The sequence below is a fragment of the Lactuca serriola genome, chromosome 4 (assembly GCF_051521515.1).
Source record: "Lactuca serriola cultivar US96UC23 chromosome 4, Lser_US96UC23_V15, whole genome shotgun sequence".
In the NCBI taxonomy this organism is placed as follows: Eukaryota; Viridiplantae; Streptophyta; class Magnoliopsida; order Asterales; family Asteraceae; genus Lactuca; species Lactuca serriola.
In genome coordinates this window covers 103996522-104012706 of record NC_136411.1, presented here as the reverse complement: position 1 = coordinate 104012706, position 16185 = coordinate 103996522, and the positions used below count along the sequence as shown (strand labels likewise).

Below are 16185 nucleotides of genomic sequence, written 5' to 3'. Positions count from 1 at the left end.
GTCGCACGTGCTCGCTCCCCAGTGAAATTCTCTACTCTTCCAGCGCACTCATCTGGCTAAGGTTACTCCCTAGGCTCTTCATAGCTTCCAACACTTCTCTGCCATCAGCTGCGGAAGAACTCCTAATGATGCCAGCCATCTACCTCCTGAATATCGTCATATTCACTTGGTAGCTGACTCCCATCATCGAGAGTTCCATAAAGCACGAAGCAAGCAACATTCGAGCATCGAAGAATACATAGGACTTACTCTGGGTGATAACTCCGTTTGCTATGCTCATCCTCGAAAGTACCACCGAACTCTGCAACTCTTCCCCTCGCAGGTTCTAACTATTCTTTCGCTAAGTACCACGGTACTTATCTAGGTATCTCCCCTAGATTACTCCTCTACTCAGATCCCCTAAAGGATTCCAACTAAATATTCTCACTCATCACATACTCAAGAGCACATCGCATATAACAGCAATTCCTAGGCTAAGGCATCACAAATCAGGCCACTCTAGTCCTAAGATATGGAATACCTAGCCTGTCTCTAGCATGCAATAATATCTCATAAAGTGCATCATAAATATCTCATAGCACAAAAGTAAGGGTATTTTGGGAAATCACCGTTCGGGCTATGGCTGATTGTACACACTGCTCTTTCTCGCTTTCTCTTTGAACTCTTATTTGCTTTAGAAAATTATTTCTTTGAAAACTTTTCTTACTTCCTTAGTTTGAGTCCAGATTTACCCGAAGGCGCATCCGAATCCCTCAAACCAAGGCTCTGATACCAACTTGTAACACCGAAAATTTCAAAACAATTTTTCATTTTAAAATAATCGTTTAATTCTTAGAAAAACTTTGCTTAAAATCTCATTCATAATCAAATTACAAAACATAACTCCGTTTTCACTTGCATAATAAACCAGGATCCTCAAAACATGATTCTTTCTCTGGTGTGTACAATCAAGCCGGTGTCGTCCCGTGATCCTGAGAGAAACCTGAAACACATAACACAAAACACTGTAAGCACGAAGCTTAGTGAGTTCCCCAAAATACCACACATAACACATATTAGCCACTCGAGGCTATAACTCTGTGGGTCCGTGGACCCTACTCTGTGAACCCTCTGGTTCTAACTATGGGAACCTTCCGGTTCCAACTCTATAAACATGCACAGCATAAATCACATAGAAATAATGCAGCACAACACATAACATACATATAGCATACAAATACTCTGTCACATAACTCTGGTTACCTACTCAAGGTAAGGTATAGTGAGAGGACTCACCTCGCGTATCTCGATAACTCGCAAATCCCGGAAATCACTCGTGCTCGATCCTCCGAGCTATAGTCCTCCTATAACACAATATATCTCTAAGTAAAACTTTCTCAACTAAGGTTGACTACCCCCATCAAGTTAACACTGGTCAACTCTGGTCAACGGTCAACGGTCAACTTTGACCGGACTCGGCGAGTGCACTAGAGCGACTCGGCGAGTCCATACGTGTTCACTGACTCCCTAGGATCCTCTTTTGACACGTCGAGTACTTCCCTAACTCGACGAGTTCCACCTGGCATGAATCGCGGGGCCACCACGACTCAATTCGCCGAGTCTCAAGAACAACTCGGCGAGTTCCAGCTCGACTCAGTCCATCTGTCAACCCTCTCTAACTCTCCCTGACTCACTGAGTCAACCCCCTTAACTCGGCAAGACCACTCGCTGAGTGGTTAAGGACAATCTTCATGCTACTCGTCGAGTCTGTTCTTCAGACTCGGCGAGTCCATGCCATGCATCAACTCAATCTTGCTTCTGAGGTCAGATCCGCTCCATTAACTCATAGATCCAGTCCTTCCAAGCACATTCATCACGTAAAGTTACAATCTTGGCTACCATGCATCGCCTACAAGGCTTCTTTTGGTGAAATGACATCTAAAATGGTAACCTAAGTCCCCAACTCAAAAGGAAAGGCATAAAGCAGAGCATTTGGGACTCTATGGACCCACTAAGGTCCAGATCTAGGTACCATTTCCCCATGGGACCTCTCACACTCCAAATACAAGGCAAACAAGGCATGAAGAAACCCTAGATTTGACCCTATCCATAAAAACACGAGAATAAGCTCTGAATATTACCTCAAATAGCTTCCTATGCCGAAATGGAAGTAGATCCAAGCTCCCCAACTCTCCTAGCTTGGCCTTCCTCTTCCTTTCTTGCAAACACACACAAAGATGGTGAATAATGGCCTCTTATCTCACTCGCAAGGACTCTCAGATGCTCTGGTGCTCTCAAGGTCGAAGGTAGCCGCAATGAAGGGTATAAGGTCCTTTAAATAGGGCTCAAGGCCGGGAAATTAGGGTTTCATTAAACAGCGTGGACTCGCTGAGTCCACTCTTGGACTCGCCGAGTCCGGACGCGATCCCGCGTCCAAATCCGCGATCATTCTCGGCGAGTCTAGGCTCCAACTCGCCGAGTCTCCTCACAAATTACCAAAAATAAATAAATGAATAATACCTGGGAATCCGGGCTGTTACAACCACCAAAATCTATCTATTCTATCTGAAACCTTAACACCTTCCAGTAAATTAGTCAGCTCCTGCAATTGACTCGCCGCACGTCGTCCCCTAACTTCTCGCCTCCAAGATCAATTCCAATGATCACCAGCCCATTTATCACAAACTCAACAATCTTGATTAGCATCTAGGTGGAAGAGCCTATTGTGACATCCCCAAAATCTCGGCCAGAAAAGACCGTTTTTCATTTATTCATTTAAAATATTTTCAGATTAAATCCTTTTTGATTTGAAAGAGTTGCGGAATTTGTTCCCAAAAACAAAACATGATAAAACAATGTTTACCAAAGCATTTCATAAAAGAAATGTATTTTTCATTATATAATCAAAAATCGGGGTGTCATGTTCCGATACAGACCAATAAGCATAAACGATAACATTACAAGTCATTCAGCAAATATATACATATACAAACTTGTAAACAAAACAACTGATGGTTCATCCATCTCATGCCCTCGCGCCACTTCCTGTAATACAAATAAAACTGAGTGGGTCAGGCTTGGGAGCTTGGTGAGCATATAGGGTTTTCAATCCACAATAAATAATCATATTTAATTTTCACCAAGCAACAATAACCCAATTACCCATTCCCGTTATTCTCACTTTATGTCCCTAAAACAACTAACACAAGGGACCTAGTCTAAGAATATTTCATCGGGGCGACAACACATGCTTCGGGGGTACCTCAGCAATATAAGTCAAATAAGGCAACCATGAGGGGGATGAAGTACAACAAATGAACACCCGAGTTCATTAACACCTACAGGTGGCGAACCTGCTAATGTTTCCACAAGACTGTCTAGAATAGCCCGTGGTCGTCATCTAAACTCCGCTAGATGACTAAATCAAACAACAACGAGGCCTCTCATCTGTTTATTACACACCAACTATCTACCCATGTTCTACCCAACATATTAGTAGATAAAATATACATTTTTATACATAGTTTTGAAAACCTGTATAGCATGCTTTAATCAACACATAACCCACGTAACAGATGAGGCACACACACACATAGCACATATCTCATAGAGAATAAATCATATCTATGAGATAGAAGAGAGTGAATACACATTCACACATATAAACAACAATATACTATACACATAGCACGTACTTTATAGAAAATACTTAATATTTATGTGTTAGAAGAAGGTAACTACACACTCACACTTATAAACGACAATATACTTAATACACTCGGACCAAACTTGTATTATTATCGTGTTTATGAAAGTAGCATACACTCACTTGATCAGAAGATGATCGGACAGCACTACGACTTGCAGAAGTAGTAATCCTCAGCAGATCTGGAAGACCTTCACAAAAATCAAACTTCTCGCGGGCAGAGCTTCGGCTCGGGAACCGCACTTCTCGGGATCTTTGGGATCTCGGGACTTGCTTCGGGGCTTGAGTATGATACCGGGGCTTCGGGGTATTTCTGGCACGCAAATCGATGCAAAATGGGAGAGAGAAGAGAGAAAAGTAGCAAAAGAGTCGACTGTCTTCGGATCTTATTTATAGGAGGCTGGAGCCTCGGAGTATGCGGGGCGTACTGCAGTACGCAGCGCGTACTGCTTCCGAAATCGTCATTGCATGCGCCATCCGAGCCACTTGCTGCGAGTGTCGACACCTTCGGAGTACGCGGGGCGTACCTCGGATCAGACCGGTGACTCCTTCAGATAATGCTTCCGAATTAAAGATTAAAAATAAATACAAATTATTTAATAAACTTCGGAAATTCATATCTTCTTCATACGAACTCTGTTTTCGACGTTCTTTATATCCACGCGAAGGTGAGACCACGCTCTACAACTTTCGTTTAGACTCCGTCGGCTAATTTCGAATTTATTTTTATTATTTATTTTTAATAGGCCGCGACAGAAAAACTTCGTTATAAATTCATAACTTCTTCGTTTGACGTCCGTTCTCGCCTAACTTTTTATCGCTTCGATACCAACAACGAGACCTTCGATCCTCGTTTAGATAGCTTCGGCTAAAAACCGCTCGATCTCAATTCGAGTATTTCGGGCTGCACACCGCTAAGCCGAAACTTCGCTAAATCATAACTTTCTCATACGAAGTCAGATTTGGACGTTCTATATATATTCGGAAACCTCGTTTCAACTGCTACAACATTATTCAAAGATATTAAGTTTATTTTACACTTAAATTTTGACGCTTATTTTTATTCTTAATTAATCAAACCACATAATTAAGTAATTAAGCACAAAACACACAATACTTAAATAATACAATCTTTATTATTTCAAAACGGGTTACAGAGGTTAACCTAGACTATTATATTGCTAAAAATGGCAAGCCCGGAAACACAGGCGTTACACCTATTAAATCTATAACGAAGTGGTTAAGAACTAATCAACACCTCCTCCTAAAATTTAATTGTTTCTCCATTCTCAAGTCTTCTCTCTAAGGTATTAAGTGGGAGGATATTATTTTCATGAAGCTTTAGAGAACAATCCACCAATTTAGACAAAGTTCCCACATATTGAATCTTCTTACCAACTCTATGGAAACCACCATGGATCCCATGGATGGATTTGATCAATCTGACCCACCCATGAGAATCATCCACCACGAACCTCCACCGCCACTTTTGTAGAAGAGCAACATTAAAAGCAAAGAGGCTACCTAGCAATCACTTTTCCCACTTAATCCAATTTATTTTATTATCCCCTTTTTGCCCTCCCCAAAAAAATTACTTCGTAAGGGTTCTAATTTTTTAATAACTCCTTTAGGGGCTGAAACATGGATAAGAGATAAATGTGGAGACTACCAAGAACTGATCTAACTAGAGTTAGGCGACCACCTGCTGAAAGACAATTGGCTTTCCATTTGGAAAGTCGACTTTCAAATTTACTCACTAGAACATTCCATTATCGATCGTACTCATATTTCTCCCTTACCACAACCTGCTTGATCTGCAATTTGATAAATAACTTCAGGTTCTACCCCCACTCCATAAATAATCGACTTATGTATGTTTATCTTTAACCCCGAAATATCTTGGAATTCTTTTAAAACTTTTGACATATCAGGGATGGCATCGGCAGAACAATCAGTAACAAGAACCACATCATCTGCATACATAAGATGGGACTATCGAAACTCTCCACTACCCATGGAAGCTCCGCATACATAAGATGGGACTATCGAAACTCTCCACTACCCATGGAAGCTCCTCGAATTTGATCATCCCTTACTGCCGAAGCCAAATTTCTCCAAAACTTTATCTAAGTAGTCCCAACTTAGAGAATCGAAAGCTTTTTCAAAATCAATTTTAAAGATCATAAGCTTTCGTTTTTTCTTTTTATATCAGCTTATAGTTTTATCCAACATTAGAGGGCCATCAAGAATTTGCCTGCCTTTTATAAAGGCAGTTTGCTCACCTGAAATGAAGCTATCCACCACCTTACCAAGACAATTTGCTAATAATTTAGCAATCACCTTATACTGAACTCTAATTAGAGATATGGGTCTAAAATTCTTTGTAGATATTGGGTTTTGGTTTTTAAGAATAAGGGTTATGAAAGAAGCGTTGCATCCTTTTGGAATAAGACTGGTGTTACAAGATTCATGTACATATTGAAAGACATCCATACCAAAAACATCCCAAAATCATTTGATAAAGTGAAAAGTAAACCCGTCCAGTCCTGGGGCTCTATTACCCCCACACTCCCATACCTCCATCTTGACCTCTTCTAAAGTCACTTCCTGCTCCAACATAATTTGGTTCTCCCTAGATAGCATATTAAATTGTGGTTGATAATCTATAGAGATATTAACATGGATAGATTCAAATTTATCTTTAAAGTAAGAGTAAAACACCTCCTTTACTTATATGGGCTTTGTACACCATTTACCATCCCTGGTCACCCCTGAATAGTTTGCTTCCTTCTAGAATGCTTAAGCATCCCATTAAAAAACTTGGAATTTTCATCCCAGTCCATATCCCACTTAATTTTGGTTTTTTGTGCTAAGTCCATGGCATGGCGGTTTTCGATTTTATCTAGTTGCATCAACACATCATCTCTCTGATTTCTCTTTTCCTCATTAGCAATCCCCCCATCAATCTTGTTGTCAAGTTCGTCAATAGAAGATCTTAGATTAATTTTATATGTTTGTTCCTTGAGTCGCACCTCATTATTCAAAGCTTTAAGATCCAATTTCAATTTCTTCAAGCGCATCTTAGATTTAGAAATTAAAGAATCAGCATTGTTATCTTGAGAAACAGCCCAACTCATCGCAACTACTTCGTTAAATCCATCAATACCATCCCAAGAATTGAATACACGAAAAGGAACAGGGCCATAGTCAACTTTGTACTCGTGTAAAAGAATGGGGTTATGGTCAGACCATCTACGTTCAAGAACCACTGCAGATAACTTAGGAAAGATTTGCATGGTGTTTGGAGAAACCAAGAATTTATCCAATTTTGACATTTTGGTACCTGAATTATTCATCCAAGTAAATTGTCTAGCACCTAGTTGTATTTCTACCAAACCAGCATCATCAATAAATCTGTTAAAAGCAGCTGCCCTTTGAGTGTGAAACATTGTCCCAAATCTGTCTTCTTCCACTCTCACCTCGTTGAAGTCACCAAAGAGACAAAACATAGCATCATGAAGCTAGATCCCAGACCAAAAGGATGCCACCAGAATTCCCTCTAGCAGAAGAGCAATCAAACTCAACATTAAAATTCCCCCACACAGATCTAATTTTAAAAAGAGGTGGAGTAGTCATTGCAGTCTCCTGGATACCAAGAAAACTAACACCATTTTTTAAAACACAAGCTTTTTCCACCGCCTCTTCTTCGCGTTTCCAATACCTCTCGCGTTAATGGACATAACATACATTGATGACCATTTTTATCTATAAAGCCCGCAGATCCGGGCTAGTCAATTTAGAAACAATAAGCATCAAAAATGAGTTTTTGATGGAAGATTATTTAGAAGGATTAATCTTAACCAAGTTGTAGTATATGTTACAAGGTTCAGTACATATAAAGAACGCCGAAATCCGAGTTATAACGAAGAAGTTATGACCCGTCGTAGTGTTTCGGCAAAACCGGCACGGCACCAGGAGACGTAAATAGTGAATTTACGATAGAGGACCTTTTAGCCTTAGTAATCTAAACAAAAGTCATAGAATATGTTAAACTGAGAGCGTCCATAAAAAGAACGCCCAAATCTGACTTCGTATGAGGAAGTTATAAATTTTCTAACGTTTGGCATAGCAGTGCACGACCCGAAACTCGAATTTTAGTTCGAGCGGTTTTTGGCCTACGCGACCTAAATGAGAGTTGAAGATCTCATTAACAGGAACTCAAAGGTTAAAAGGCAGACGAAAACGGAGTCCGTAGTGTAGAAGTTATGAATTTTATGCGGACGTTTAACAATATATAATCTCCTCCTACTGTTAAATTTAAGATCGGTCGAGAATTAGCCGACGGAATATAAATGAAAGTTTTAGATCTTGTTTTTACCTAAGCGCGGATATAATGAATGTCGAGAGTAGAGTTCGTATGTTAAAGATATGGACGAAACTTGGTCCCTACTTTTCGAGTGCGATAAATTTGATACAGTTTTGTAAATCTGAGATAGAATGAGAATTAGCTGACGGCGTCTAAATGAAAGTTGTAGTACTCGTAAATACCAAATCGTGGATATAAAGAACGTCAAAATGGGAGTTCGTATGAACGAGTTACAAATTATAATAGCATATTTATGTATTAAAATAAAGTATAAATCGTATATACGTACACATATATATACAAATGTATATATCATTAGAAAGGTATCGACGATGCGGTTATTATAAGACTGGTGTTGAGTACTTTCGACATTAGTTTAGTACAAATATCGTTAAATCTATTTAAAATAGTATTATGAAGGGATGTTTAGTCGTTTATATAACAATAAGGTCATTAAGTAATTATGGAGGGTAGTTTTTGTAAATTCAATTACTATAAATAAGAGGCTTGAGCTCTCATATTTCTTGCACTATTCTCTTGATTCAAGAGTCTTTCTCTTCTTATCCCCCGAGCATTTCGGTCCCTCGTGATTTGACTTCTCTTTCTGTAGTTTTAGTATAGTAAGGTGAGAGCTGAAGCGTTGCACGAATCTTTCTTAAAAAGATTCAGCGACGAAGTTCTGCCCCTGCAGAGCCCGACTCCTAGCTAAAACTCCCTTGTAAGTTTCGTCGAAGGAAATTATTTTAAAGTAAAAGAAGCATTGTCTGAGTACCGAGTCACCACCTTATCAAGTGAGTGCATGGTCCCTTTTCATCTTACACATAGATATGAAGTATTTAATATAAATTATGCGCTGTGAGTGCATAGTCTTTTTCATCTTACACATAGATATGAAGTATTTTATATAAATTACATGCTATGTGTGCATATTATCTGAATACTTGTTGTCTATGATGGATGAATGATTTTATACATGGTTTAAATGATTTATATATATATATTTATTATATATCCACAAATATGTTGGGATAAAACATGGGTAGATGAAATACTTGGTGTGTGATGAAATAAAATGATGAGAGATATGTGATGATAATTAGGTGATGGATAAGTGATGATGAATCGGTGATGTAGGATGAAAGATACTATAACCTTGTCCGGAAATTTGGAGATGTAGTCATCTACCAGAGTATAGATGGCAACCACGGACTATTATAGACAACCCCGTGGAAACACCAACAGGCTCACAACCTGTAGGTGATGAATTACGAGTTCAGGCAATGTTGTAACTACGTATTCATGCGTTGATACGCTAACCCTTACTATGAATTACGAGTTCAGGCGATGTTGTAACTACGTATTTATGCGATGATACTCTAACCCCTTACTATGAATTACGAGTTCAGGCGATGTTGTAACTACGTATTCATGCGATGATGCCCTAACCCTTGTTGGGCACGTATTGAGGGAGTAATCCCTGAATCAATACTGTCTATGCGATGTAGGCGATGATCCTTAGGGAGAGTCCTTAGGAACAAACATATAAGGAAATGCGATGTAAGGAGATGAGAGGTAAATATGATGTAGGAGACGGCCCTTAGGATAAATCCTTAGGGAAGGTACTTAGGAATAAAGAAGATAATGGGGATGGGTAATTGGGTTAATTGTTTGATGATTACACATAATAATTATGTTATTATGGGTTGAAAACCCTATGTACTCACCAGGTTTCCCAACTTGACCCACTCAGTTTACTTGTATCATAGGTGACGAGGTGAAGTTACATTACACTGAGAGATTAAGGAGATATAGATCACTAGTGTAAATGAATATAAGTTCTGTTTATGCTTATGTTTCTGTATTGACGATGGCATCCCAAATGTTTTAAAATGAATAAAAATACATTTCTTAGGAAATGCTTTGATAATGAAATTATCATGTTTTTCTGGGAACAAATTCTGCAACGTTATTATTAAAAGAGATACTTTGATTTTTTTTTTTTTATAAAGCATAAACAAAATCGGTCTTTTCTCGCTGTGAAAATGGGGGGATGTCACATTATCGCCCATTCTCTCCATAAAACTATTGAAAGTATCAGCACAACCCTCCATATTATACCCGACACCACCACCATCAATTATAACTTTTTCCTGAGTAGACATAATAACTTGTTTTCTGTTTTCTCTTGTTGTCTCTCTTTTCCTCGATCTTTGAAACATTGTATAGCATCTAGTAGTTGGCCCATTTTCAATACTGGAAGCAGAGTCCTCCATCCCCGGTCCTTGATATTGTACATCTTCCCCAATATTATAATTACCTCTTTCCCCTCATCATCTTTGTCTTCTATAACTGTGGTTCCCACCTCCATTTTTGTTTTAAATTGATTTTTACTATTGCACCCTTCATTTGTAGCTTGGTTTTCAACATTTTTCATAGAAGTTTCAAACACCACTTCTTCTTCCTGTTCAGATTCATCTTGTTCATTCACTTCATCTAAATCGTGAGTGTAAGATTTTTCATCATCTGATATGCTGGTATCTTGAATTCCTACAACCTCAACACTCCATGTGTGTAATTCTCGAACCCTCACCTTATACTCCACTTGTTCAATAACCACAGTTATAGTCTCATCAATTACCTCCATATTTTTTGTACTCACACATAATCAATCCCCAGTTCCCAAGATCTCTTCGCCATCTTCAAAAAACATAAACTTCCCCCCTACCAATGCAATTTTCTTAAATACTAATGGACTCCAAGCACATAACGGAAGGCCATAAACTTCTATCCATACCAATCTTTCATCAATCAATTTATAAGTTGTAGACTGTTGTTATATAATAAATTATGCATATATTTTTATCATTGTCACCTTGTTGTTTTAGTAGCTATAGGGTTAGACCTTTGCCAAAGAGTATATATGTGTTGAAGCCTTGAAGGTGGGTCATTTGACCCACCTAATTTTTTATTGGGTAAATTACATCAATCATCCCTCGTGCATATGTCGAAACGCATGTTTAGTCCCTATTATCAAAAATTAATTCGAACCGTCCCTGAATTTGTTTTTTCTTGCACTCTTAGTCCCTCTGGACATAAAAAAGACTAATTTTCCCTTAATATATTCTTTTTTTAATTTATTTTACTTATTTATCATTTTTAGAATTTAAAATAAAAAAAAAACAAATATCCCCCACCAACCTCACCCCTCACCCTTCCCTTCCCTCTTTCATCTCCGGCAAACAACCTCCCTCCCTCTACACATCCTTCGTCTTCTCCGACAAGCTCAAAGAAATCAAACCAAAAATCGAGGTCCATTCCCAGTGTAAATTCGTTGACTCCCTTGAACCATATTCCTTCATCCATTCCCTTCCCCAATATCCTTATCTCCCTCTCACACTTTGTAATTATTGGACATCAATTTTGCAATTTTTGTTGCTACAAACTTCATCAAACCCCTTCAAGTTTATACACACATCAAATCAAATTAAATATCGAATCAATAAAACCTCAAAGATCATACCCTAAACCTGCAAATCCAAACTAACAAGTCGCAGGAGTCACATGAGAAGAAAGAGTATTCCGATCGACATAATCAAATCGAGGAAACTGATGTCCATTGCCACCAAATCGAGGAACCTGGTGCAACTTAAATCTCAGGACCATCGATGCCTATTGTGATAATCGTCCACCACTACTTCATCTTCCTCATTCTTTGAATCCATTTCTAAAACTCTAAGATTGGTTCCTCTCCATGGGTTATTTTAAGATCGGATATAAGAATTTTGAGGCAAGATCTTCGATTTTTGATGGGTTTCATGATTGTCGCTAGAGGATGATGACGTTGAGGAGATGATGGTCGCTTAAGGAGATAGATCGTTGGAGGTGGATGACACCATATGTGAGAGATACAAAAAGAATGAGACCGGTGGCTGGTTCTTTTGGTTTAAAAGGGAACTAAGTGGGCGCGACAATGAGGTGATGCTCTTTAGAGGAAGACGACTGGAGGTAAAGGTCACCGGTGAGGTTTAGAGTAAAGAAAAGAGTTGGGTCACATTTTTCTCTCTCATCGAGTGTGTGTAGGTGTGTTCCGATCAGTAAAAATGGTGGAGGTAGGGAAAGTGAAGGAGGAGGGTTGGTATAGTGGGCCATTTTTAAAAAAAAATTGAAAATAGTAATAAAAATATCAAATTAATTGGAAAATAGAAAGACAAGGGTATTATGGTCATTTTAGTTTGGACATTGACTAAATTCTAAAAAAAAAACATCTTTTAGGGACATAACATGAAACTCTTAATGATATGAGGGACAGTTCGAGTTAATCTTTGAAAATAAGAACTAAACGTACTTTTTGGCACATACACGAAGAACGATTGGTGTAATTTACCATTTTTTATTTATATACGAACTTATATGTAAATATAAATTGTAAAATATGAACTACTTAAACTATTTTAATGTTTTTAGCATAAAAGACCCTATATTTTGACTTTTTTCTTTTTAGATCTAAAACTTTTTTCTTTTCCAAAAAGACCCAACTTTTACCTGTTACTTGTTATTTTAGACCCTAACAGGTCACCAAAAAAGGAAATTAAGTATTTTTATTTCATAAAAGACCCTACATTTAGAATTTTTTCTAGTTTAGACCTAAAATGTTTTTTATTTGAATACTAGTTGTATAAAAAACGTGATTATATCTTTTTAGTTTAAACACAGACATCGACTTAAACAATGTAATTATTATGCCTACATTTATTTATGATTGGACAATTCTTTGTCCACGTATATTTATTAAAAAAAAGTAGTTGTAAAAGTTATTTCTTCACTACACCAAGTTTATGTATCTTAATTTCGTCAAGACGTTAAAAACATACTTATATTCTTTTAATTTAAATAATAGACAATGATTTAACTTTCACATCGTTTGGCGTCGTATTGATTGATGCATGAAACATTTTTTTAACCATTACACATAATATGAAATTGTATAGTATTTTTTTTATGAGTGTAATATAAATAATAACAAAATGTTTTGTCCACATTTGGGAAAATTTACAGTTTCTATCTACAAAACTGTTTTTTTAATATTATTGGTTTAATTAGTTTTTCGATTTCAGTTACATAAAACAATTACCAAAAGCTATAATAGTATTATAACTATTATTATAATGCTATTAAGCTAGGAGTTGAATGCATAGATATGTGGAGTCAAATTTCCTAACAACACAAAAGAGATTTTATATAATTTTAAGATCATAAATTTAATAACCAATTGAGTACCAAACACCTTCAAGCTTTTTTAAATTAAAATGAAATCTTAAATTTTATTTTGGTAATTATTATGATTATACTTGAGAATCAATAATCGTGATATACAAACACCATGTATTTGGATATTTAAGTGTGCGATATCATTTTTGTTATTTGGATTTTCGACTTATGTTCAAATGGTTTCATTCCCATAATATAGTTTTATGTATTTATATGTGATGTTAACATTTTTTAAAAATGTCTTAAACTTGAATCTGATATATCTAAACAAAACTATTACGAATGTTAGATTAATATTTTTATGTATGTATTTTATATAATCATAACATGTTATTCAATAATGGGCTAATGTTACAAAATATTCTATGAGTTTGGTTTACGAGCATGATAGTGAGTACGTTTATTAAGTGTTTTAAAAAAATTGATTAAAAAATTCGACTAAAAAAATAATATAGAAAAATAAGGGAGAGAATTTTGTTCAAACTCACGAAATAAGTATAATAGATAAACTAAAAAAATTATTTTGTTACAAAAAAAATATCAAATTAACATCAAACTTTTTATTAACAATAATAATAACATTTTTTTATAAAAAATATATCAAGTGTAATGATATAATATATATCTAAGATAAAGTTTAATTATATTTTTTAGACAAAAATAAAATTTTACAATTCTTCTAGGTTATATTCACTCAAAAGATAATAAATTAGATAACAGTTTTTAGTTTATACATGTATACTTTCTTTTTCAGTGTAGTTAAGAAGTACCTTATATATTTGGTCATAAAGCCTGTAACCAATTTTAAAGTTGAGTTTATTTTGACAAAAAAAACATTTTAGGTCTAAAATAGAAAAAACTACAAAATATAGGGTCTTTGATGAAACAAAAATACATAATTTACCTGTTGGTGACCTGCTAGGTCTAAAATAACAAGTAACAGGTAAAAGTTTGGTCTTTTTCGAAAAAGAAAAAAAAAAATTCTAAGTCTAAAAAGAAAAAAAAATCAAAATATAAGGTCTTTTATGGAAATAACCTAAGAATTTTAAAGCTTACATTTTATATACCAAATATCCAATTTATTTAAAATATAATCCAATAAAAAATAATTCAAGGTAAATAAAAGGGAAAAAGACATTTTCACAGCTCGTTTCTTCTCCGACTTCACAACTCTACCCATACCTATAACTAGTTTGTTTTACTATTATTATTATTATTATTATTATTATTATTATTATTATTATTATTTTGAAACGACACTGTTGCCAACCCAATTTTAGCAAGTCATTTGAAGTATAATAAGAAAAATCATAACACATATTGTCACTACTCCTGAGGGAAAAATATTTATAAAAATTTCTTGATCACCAACTAAAATCTCATCTTTCATGATATCTTCGAAGTCTGTTCGATTTTTGAATATCTTGAATAATAAAATTGTTTTAGAGATAACTTGAAAATTGAAAATAGTTTTATTTAAGCTTTCGAGCAAGAATTTATGGTTTAAAGATCATTTTTAGTTTTTTTTAGAGAATTGCATGCTTTTTGTTAGGCTGGACGGAATCATCGTAGGAAGAGGGAGCGGGAGGATTCCCGCACGACGGAACACCGGACCGTCGGTGCGGGAAGCGGAGAGGGGAGGGTTTGCTGCATTCTCTCTCCGTCGATCATTGGCTGAATTTTTTTTTTTTTTTTTTTTGAATTAGCCGTTGTTTAACAGTAATTTTTTTCCTAACGGATATATGCATTAAACGTCTTTTTTTTTCTTTTTTTTTTTTACCTTCAATCAACATTCAAACAAACCCTTTATTCCCTCTATTTTCTTCTAAAAAAAATGAATCCCGACAATCAAACCCCGACTTCCAATCGTAGGATAAAAAGCATGGTTCGAGTTTAAACATCCCTACTCGAAACATTTTTGTTATCGATTCATCATCACAAGGAGTTTATCGCCCCCAACTCGATGCTCCCATTCAATCTCCACTATAATTTTAATACCAAGATGTTAGACAATATTACCCGATCCAAGTTCCAAATGTTACGCTGCAAATGTTTTGAAAGTTTGTTGTTTTTCCGGATCAACAATCGCCAAATCAACCTCAAAACCAAACTCAACCCCAAACCCAAACCGAAACTCAACCTCAAACCCAAACCCAAAAACAATTCCAACTTGCCGATAAGTAGGATGACTCGGAAGAAGAAGAGATGGTTCCGGAAACTCAACCCACACCACTCGCACAACGACACAAAGGAAAACAACAAACGCACAAGGGTGTCGCACAACCGGGAAGACAAAAACCCACAACATGGCGTCCACACGAAGAGTTAGTTTTGGTAAAAGCTTGGGCTGACATTTTTGAAGATTCGATTAATGGAAACGCGCAACTGGGAGACCATTTTTGGTTTCACATTTTAGAACGGTTTTGAGATGAGCTAGAAAAAGGTGACGACTACCATACGAAACATCAACTGAATTCAAAGTTTTGAGAAATAGCAAAGGGGGTTTAAAAATAAACGGGTTGTACAACAACCTAACAATCCAACGAAAAAGCGGTCAAGGCGACGAACAAATACTTTATGAAGTTTTGCAATTTTACCTTGAGGAAGTCGGAAAACCATTCAAGTGGCACGATTGTTAGAAAATATTGGTCCGAAGTCCTAGGTGGAAAAAATACGAGTAAGATTTTATTTTTGGAGTCCAACAATCAAAGCGAACGAAAACGAACTCTAGTGGTTACACAACCTCCTCCGATGCTCGGGTCAGTCTAGTTTTGAATCAGGACGAAGAACTCGAGCTAGAAGAAATTGTCCGCCCAACGGGTAGCGACAAAGCAAAGAGGAAGGGAAAAGGGACTTCTTCGGGTGC

At 36.5% G+C, this 16185-nt stretch overlaps 1 protein-coding gene across 1 annotated transcript; it reads right to left on the bottom strand.

The window, feature by feature from the left end:
* Nucleotides 1–6450: 6450 nt before the first annotated feature.
* On the bottom strand, nucleotides 6451–7194 carry LOC145098678 (uncharacterized). The gene has a single exon (XM_079036291.1). The coding sequence runs from the start codon at nucleotides 7192–7194 to the stop codon at nucleotides 6451–6453; it is 744 nt and encodes a 247-aa protein (XP_078892417.1).
* Between the last annotated feature and the right edge of the window lie 8991 nt (nucleotides 7195–16185).